Here is an 8080-nt window from a genome sequence, read left to right on the forward strand (position 1 = left end):
TGTTTAGTCAGTAGTCTGAGATAGTGCAGCTGCTCCGATGCTTTTGAAACGAGGGATTGTACATGACCGTGCCATGACAGCTTGCAGTCGAAGATGAACCCAAGGCCCTTTGCGACCCTTGAGAATGGTACGGGTTCACCGCCGAGAGAGAGTGGCGGTAAAAGTGGAATGTTTCTGCTGAAGCAGATCAACAGAGACTGACTTTTTTTGCCGTTTAGCAGCATGTCATTGCACTCCGCCCAGGAATCAAGCTGTAGCGCTTCCTCTCTCATACTGTTATCCACGCGATCCTTCTCCAGGGAGATAGACCTGGACAAACCCACGTCGTCCGCGTAGCCGACATCAAGAGTGTCGCTGTAGACTGCGTCTCGAGTACTCATGAACAGGAGGAAAAGGTAGGGTGACAGTACACCTCCCTGAGGTACCCCCGAAGTGAGTACTCTCCACTCGCTGACTTTACCGTTAGCAACCACTCTCTGGGTACGGCCCTGCAGATAGTGCTGTATCCAGGCTACCATGCGTGGATTGGTCACCACGTCGTTCACTCGTTGGAGGAGAATTGAATGGTTCACTCTATCAAATGCTTTGCTCATGTCTGCGAACAAAGCAAGGACTGCAGCGTGACGTCTTGAGTCTAAGGCTGACAGCCACGTGTGTACCATCCTTATGGCCGCTAAGACAGTGGAAGAACCCTTCAGGTAAGCGTACTGGTTTCTAATGGCAGGTGTAATAGAGGGCAATAGTCTTTTCAGAATACACCGTTCCATGAGCTTGGCCGCTACGGGTAAGAGGGACACGGGCCTCATCTCACTGGCGTTAGCTGCACCCTTAGATTTTGGCACAGGGACAACGTTTGCCGCCTTCCATATGCTAGGAACAACCCCCTCCTCATACGAAGCGTTAAACAGGTGGGTGATGACTGGCGCCAAGTCGTCAGCGTAATGCTTGAGAGTCCATGTTGGGAGATCAGCAGGACCGCTTGCCTTGTGAGGGTTTAAGCCCTTAAGAAGAGTCTTCACCTCACCAATCGAACACAAGTCAACGCATGGAGTCGGACACTGCAGGGGGAACAGGTGCAAAGACGTTCCAGGACACCACGCTGAGGAAAAGTACTGATTTAGGACCTCGGCCACCTCGTGGTCTGGCACGTCCTCAATGGTGGTACTATTAGATCTCTCTTGTGCTCTGCCAAGCTCACGGTTAACAGCGCCCCACCACTTACGTGAGTCTTCCTGTTTGAGGGTTTGTATGAAGTTTCTGTAGTGCCAGTTCTTGGCATGCCTGATGCTGGTTTGAACGTTGTTTCTGAGAAATTTCCACCGAGCAGATTTGCCATGCCGCTTGAACTCCTCAGCCCTTTTCCTGATAGCGCGTTTGACGCCCTCGGTCATCCACTTCTTGTCACAGGCTCTTGTCGCCGACACTTTTACAGGAAGATGCTGATTCACCAAGGTCATGGTCAAACTGTAGAAGGTCTTGACTTTCTCTTCGACCAGGGCTGCTTCATAAACAGGAGACCAGTCCGTCATGGCGAGGGCCAGACCGAGGTTCAACTTCGTTACTGTAGTTGCCACTCTGCGCATGACCTTGACTGGTTTACTTCTGGTCGGATGTTCTACACAAGGTGGCAAAAGAACAGAGGAGTGGTCGCTGGAACCGATGGGTGGCAGGGTACGGGGTGTACAGTAGTATTGAGCTAAGTTGGTTAGAATCAAGTCTAATGTAGCCGAGCCCCGCGTGGCCTGAGTCACCACTTGCTTGAGGTGAGGATGCACTGTGATAAGCTTCTGAATTGGTAGATTGTTGAAGTCGCCACACAGCAACAGTCCAGCATGTGGTTGTTTACGATATAAACAGTCACAGGAGGTAATGAGATGTTCAACCATCTTAGTAGCCCCCTCTTTGTTATTGTTGCATGGAGGATGATACACTATACCCACAAAAAGAATCGGAACAGTTCTCGGCAGCCACTTTGGACGAGCCTGTAGCCACATAACCTCCACTCCGTCTATCTCGATGTCGTACAGTCTTTTGACAGGTATGTCTTCGGCGATGTAAAGAGCCACACCCCCACCTTTACCATATAACCTATCCTTTCTGAACAGCCTAAAACCATCGATGGCTAAATGCATTTTACAGTATTGAAAATATCATAATTATACTTGTTCTTACCTTATAGTTTCTTTGTTTGTTTTTTCCAGTTCATCTAACCTTTCCTGGTACCGTGTGTCTAGATGTAGAAATTCTTGCAGTACAGATTCCTTTAATTTTCTGGAACAAGAAAAACAAAAACTTGGTTAACTAACCTGCAGGACTTCAAGAAGAGAAAGAGAACAGTTTTACATGATTTTAGCTAATTATCTAATTTGATTTAGCTTCAACAGTGTGAAGTGATATCACTGTACATTGTCCTTGTTCAACAGAGTGGGGAGAAGTTCCTGATACAACGAACCTGTAAATACTGTACATGTACAAACACTATGCATTATAGTGTCTGTCTTCTCTGTCATAACCAGTAGAAGAGTGTTCAACAGTTACTGATTTGAGATCACTTCAAAGTTACTTTCTAGCATTCTACCTGTCTGGACATTCCAAGTCAGCCATAGCCTGTGGAATGCCAGTTTCTTGTTGTTTCTCCCCAGAATGCATCATGTTCTGCAGGTGCGGCAGGTGCAGCTCCTCCTCCAGCTGTCTCCGCTCTTCCTGCAGCTGCAACATCACCTGCTGCTGCTGCGTCTGTACAGACTCCACCTGGGCTCTGATCTGGGGAAAACACACCCAAAATGTCAGAGACTTAAAACAACAAACCTATCTGAATACAGTCAAACCTGTCTATAGTGGCCATTTAAGGGACTGGAGAAATGTGGCCACTATAGACAGGTGGCCACTATAGAGAAAATGCTGATCAATTGACCACGAGCAAAAAGTTACATATGATTTCAGTACCCGCCAATCTTTCTCACTAAGTATTTGTCTCGATCGTCTCAGAATTTGACTGACCCTGCCAAAGTCAAATCTACTGAAAATGTTTGTAATTGCCATGCAAAATTCGCCGACAAAGACTTGCGCTCTAATGTTCAAGGCACGTGTACCTTCCGCTATCGCCAAAATGACCCTGTCAGGAACTCAAAATCCTCGCAAACTACAATTTTAAACTCAGCGCAGGGTGACATATAGCCGCTGTATGGTCGCAATAGGCAGTGTTCCTATATCTACGGGACCGGAAATCGTGTGGCCGTGTTTGCGTTGGACAGGTGGCCGCTATAGACTGTTTCTTAATGCTTAGGTCAATGGGAAATATCCAAGGGACCACAATGGCCAGGTGGCCGCTATGCAAAGGTGGCCGCTAAGGCAGGATTGACTGTATTTCATCAGGCTATTCAGGTAAATCACTGAATAACAACTTGAAGAATTTTAGTGTTTTATTCAACCAATGTTTCGGTGACTGTCTGTTAACCATCCATCCATCCAAACAAACAAACAACCAGTACCTCTTGATGCTCTTCCCTTAGCTCTTCCCCTTCCCCCTGGGAGATGGCTTCAGCATGCTCTTGTAGCCAGTACAGCAGATCTTCTCTCAGGTCCCACACAGGGTCAACAGTGGCAGCTGAAACAGCCAGCAACATACATGCATGACTTTAACACATTCAAGGGAAGGGTACCAAAGTGATTAAGTGCTTACATTGAGTTATAGGCTGAGCTGACATGCAACAAACAATTGACAAACTTGATAAAAATCCAGGAGACCAGGAAACATAATTTCAACTCCCAACATCAATTCCACATCCTAGGCCTCCTACACAGGGACATCCAACAGCAAAACTGCCTGTCTGGATGTACCCTGCTTTCTTAACTGCCACTCTTAGTTCCTGTGGACGTTCCCCCCAAACCAGCTGTCAGCCAATCAGAGAATAGGCCTTTCAGTTTTCAAAAGGGGTCTCGCATATACATGTATAAGGGTAAGCTCATTAATATTTATAAGCAGGGCGGTCAAGAACTAAAGGTGACACTGACAGTTAAGAAAGCAGGGTACATCCAGACAGGTGGTTTTGCCATTGGATGTCCCTGTGTAGGAGGATGCAATTCCAATGTGAACTCTTCCTGCCTTTTTCCTTCTACATTACCTTTGAAATCACCAGTATCTGCAGACAGCATGGCATTGTACGCCTCACACTCCTGGAAGAACTGTGTGCACGCGGGAAGGTCGTTGGTCAGAGGACTGGCACTGGTCATGCCGTCCAGCTCGATCTGTGCCTGGCGCCGTGCAGTGGTCAGTCGTAGCTGTTCCTTGTGCCAGACCATCTTGTGTTGTTTCTGCAGGTTGTGCTCCTGTTACAAGCATAAGTCAGAGAAGCAAAATGATTGATTGTCTGCAAATTGACATTTACATTTTGTAACCCTGTAGTTTCATTGGTTTACATTCTTGACTAATTGGTCAATCAGACATATGAGAAACATTGATATTGTATCTTAGCAATATAATGACATTGACAAGTTATACATTCTTAACAATTCTTTCAAAAGTTGAGGGTGTGCAGACTCAAAATGAGACCCAAAATAACTGCGGGTTTGCTCCCTTGTTCTTAAACTTGAAATGATTCAATCTGCTCTGGGTATGTCATAATTTTTCTTCTGACCAATAACACAAAAGGTGTGCCTGGTATTGTACATATTTTACCAGATGTATTACCATTACTAGTACAACTAACTTTATACATTTTGTACAATGAGAATTTTTTTTCAAATCAAGACTTGCTATCACTATGTAAAGATTCTTAGAATATATGGCTACTTTGTTCTAACTACTGTAAATGCAGAAACTTTTGCAGTGGTTTAATGTTCGCAGTTTTTGTGGTGGCCACTTTACCACGAACTCAGTGCATGGTGCTATCAGGAACTTAAAACCACCTCGAAAAGTCCTTTTTCCCGCTACTGCAAAATTAGATCCCCGCAAACTTAAACGCATTGTACAGTATACCCTAACCTTTCCAGCTTTAGACTTCTGTGCGATCCGCTGCACTTTTCCCAGTTTCTCGTCCCCGGCCTGTCTTCTGTCTGCGATCAGCGCCCGCACCGCGTCGTAATCCACCTCCCGGTACTTATTACTCCGGTTTCCTCCCATTATCCGGGTAAACACCTGGCCTTTGTCTGGAATAAACATTTGTTTGTTTGAACCTTTACTTAATCATGAGAAGCTCAAATCAGCCTGCAGGCCGCTTTTCATTGAGGTCATGAGGTTGGTAAGGATCAGATAAAATATAACAGATTACATTGGGTCTTAATAAATCTATCAACATATAAATATAGTACATTTTCACTACACATACATACTAGTAGTACAAGACATAATAATATGTAGGGCGAGAAGCTCAGTGTTCATAGTCCGTGTCCGTTCATTTTGGTCATTACTTTACTGCTAGAGTCTTAAAGCAGGTCAAACTTGGAGCTGTATATGTGTGTCTGGTGGTAGGTTGTTCCAGACATTGGGTCCATGGTAGGCTATTGATCTTTTTCTCATATCTATGTTGACTGTATTACAATATGTATAAGTATCAAATTGTAGCCGGTTATATAGGTTGACATTTATAATATCAGAATCTTAAGAAGTCTTAAGACAACTTTGGGGACAAAGTGTACTACAACTCAAAGTAAAAAAGAGAAAATTTTGTAGACACAGCAGGTAGTTTTCAATGTTACCTGCACCAGTGCACCAGTGCAGGTATACAGAAAAATTTATTTCGAGCCCTGCTATGGCACAGTTCAACCCTAAAGACACAAAACTTCATGTTACCTGTTGGGTCCGACCGATGAAGGAACAGGAAGTTTTTAAGATCTCGACCTGACATTGCACTTGTAAAGGATGCTTGTCAAGTCCCTACTAAAGGATGTGATGCCGACTTCGATCTGGAGCTCCGAGTTTTCACATTTCGCTCAGACTGTCACTGAATATGGACAGAGGAACAGCTGTAAGAACAAAGAATGAAAAATTCAGGACTTTTCTGTATTTGGATTTTTTTTACGTTTTCCTACAAACTGGAAAAAAGATCAAGGTCATTCAAATTGACACTTAAATTTGTCTGTGCCGTCAAATGAAATATCTATACACGTGTAAGAATTCAGAGGGGCGAGTAAGAACGTTAACAGAAAGAAACAAACATGCCAACGCACGGGATCGAACCCGGTTTGGTGGATTACAAGTCATGACCGCTATCGCTGTCTCCACATAAGCTCAGAGCTGTTGGGCAAGGACGGTAGGCAGTACTTGAACACTGTTACACTACTCCCCCTTTTCTTTTCAAGATTCTTCCTCGAATCTCCAAGATCGATATCCCTGTGTGGCACATCTTAGCCTGTTACTCACAGTGTGGCACATCCGCTAGCCTGTTACCCACTGTGTGGCGCATTTGTAGCCTGTTACTCACAGGGCCGTGGTGGGAACCAATGTAAGAATTCAGAGGGGCGAGTAAGAACAGAAAGAAACAAACATGCCGACACATGGGATCGAACCCGGTTCGGCGGATTACAAGTCATGACCGCTATCGCTGTCACCACATAATCTCAGAGCTGTTGGGCAAGGAAGGTAGGCGGTACTTTAACACTGTTAGTGTTACACACGTTCACAACGATTTTAAGGCAACTGACACGTTGGCAATATACTATAATTTCAAAAGTGTTGTCACCGCACAGAATTCAAGATATGACGTTCTACAAAGAAATTAAAGCACAATGAAATCATTCTCCATTAAAACGACATCTCAACCTTGCTCGTTTCTCGCGTTTTCAGCCGACCCATCATTTTTCAGCGTCAGAATTCACCCTTGGCAACAGGACACAAAAATGCCCCCCTCCCCACCTACTTAGTTTCCTTCCGATCACTCCACTATGAAAAGGAAATTTTACCTGACAAGGTTGTTCTTTGATCCTAAAAACCTTTTACTATCAGAATATTTCAAACTTTTGCTACATTTTGTCTCATAGGCTGGCAAGCAGTCCACAAATTATCGATAGAAAAAAAATATCTCACCGTCTACAGCAATACAACATCTGACCCTTCACTCTTAACCCTTGAACTTTACCCAGCATGCCCCATATAGAGGTCAACATTGTGCAAGTGCAGACGGGTTTCTAGCAGACGGAAAAAGGAATTTTCTCCCAGAAAACAGAAATATTTGGATATTTTGACGACAGAAAGAGGAAGGGAAGACAATGGAGTATCTTCCAGACGGTGACGGAGTGTCGTTTACGCAGGGAAACATTTTATGTTGCCAGTGCGGCGTGCCGATTCAACCCAACCCCGCCAACATGTGCGTGGCCTGTCTCAGGACACAGGTATGTGGGGAGGGGGGCAGATCGTTCTCCCGGATATGTATGTTATGAATTGTTTGTAGGTTTCTGTCATGGGTATAGCTAGTTGGACAGCATGTTCCTGTCAATAGTACAGATGTTGTTGTTGTCCTTGTTTAACGTCTACTTCGAATTCTCCGCAAGACAGTAGACGTGGTCTCGTGTGCCATCCCTATCACTAGTCTGTGTAACACAAACTCCGCTGTCCAGGGCTGTAACTGGCCCCTCCCCGCCGGCGGATGTTTGGCGGGCTGTTATAAGCGAGATTTAATCAGGCTACTCTATCCCGTCACACTCATACCAGAAACAACATGCCGACACCCGCAAAACTACGAAAGCTTCACCCTCCTTTTTCAGCACTCGGTTCCAGTGCTGAAGATGGCTTGATCAGGGATCCTTGTGCAACTTGTTTCTGCGCTGTTTTTAACAGAATGATGTGACGGAATGATACAATATAAATGTGCTAAAATGTCAGTATTATACAGATTGCCTTATCCAGATTACTTCCACTTTCAACAATCTAATATTGTGTAGGTTGCCTTTAAGAGTGAAGCCATCGTGGCATGAGTGAGTGAATACTGTTTGTGATTTCCCCATAACAGGTGGACATCACAGAAGGTATCCCTAAGCAGGGAGTTCTTCACTTCTGTCGGAACTGCGAGCGTTACCTGCAGCCTCCCAACCAATGGCTGGCCTGTGCCCTGGAGTCCAGGGAGCTGCTCACTCTCTGTCTCAA

General features: G+C 45.0%; 2 protein-coding genes across 3 annotated transcripts in view; one reads left to right on the forward strand and one right to left on the reverse strand.

The window, feature by feature from the left end:
• The window catches only part of LOC118424409 (coiled-coil domain-containing protein 148-like), an 18338-nt gene extending 11244 nt beyond the window's left edge, over positions 1-7094 (reverse strand). The window contains exons 1-6 of one of the 2 annotated variants that reach the window (XM_035832968.1): positions 7025-7094; positions 4985-5148; positions 4125-4329; positions 3492-3607; positions 2579-2763; positions 2173-2271 (exon numbers count right to left, since the gene is read on the reverse strand). In XM_035832968.1, coding sequence (XP_035688861.1) covers positions 2173-2271; positions 2579-2763; positions 3492-3607; positions 4125-4329; positions 4985-5122 — 743 coding nt within the window. In that variant the 5' untranslated portion in view covers positions 5123-5148; positions 7025-7094. Of the gene's footprint in view, positions 1-2172; positions 2272-2578; positions 2764-3491; positions 3608-4124; positions 4330-4984; positions 5149-5791; positions 5965-7024 lie in introns of those variants that run through there. The other variant, XM_035832967.1, reaches the window with a different exon arrangement.
• A 75-nt stretch (positions 7095-7169) lies between these two features.
• Positions 7170-8080, forward strand: part of LOC118424287 (60S ribosomal export protein NMD3-like) — a 9742-nt gene continuing 8831 nt past the window's right edge. Inside the window, exons 1-2 of the mRNA XM_035832832.1 lie at positions 7170-7329; positions 7947-8080. The exon at positions 7947-8080 is cut by the window's right edge and continues 17 nt beyond it. Of these exons, the coding sequence (XP_035688725.1) occupies positions 7207-7329; positions 7947-8080 (257 nt within the window). The 5' untranslated portion in view covers positions 7170-7206. The remainder of the gene's footprint in view (positions 7330-7946) is intronic.

Source organism: Branchiostoma floridae, chromosome 10 (genome assembly GCF_000003815.2).
Source record: "Branchiostoma floridae strain S238N-H82 chromosome 10, Bfl_VNyyK, whole genome shotgun sequence".
NCBI classification, from domain to species: Eukaryota; Metazoa; Chordata; class Leptocardii; order Amphioxiformes; family Branchiostomatidae; genus Branchiostoma; species Branchiostoma floridae.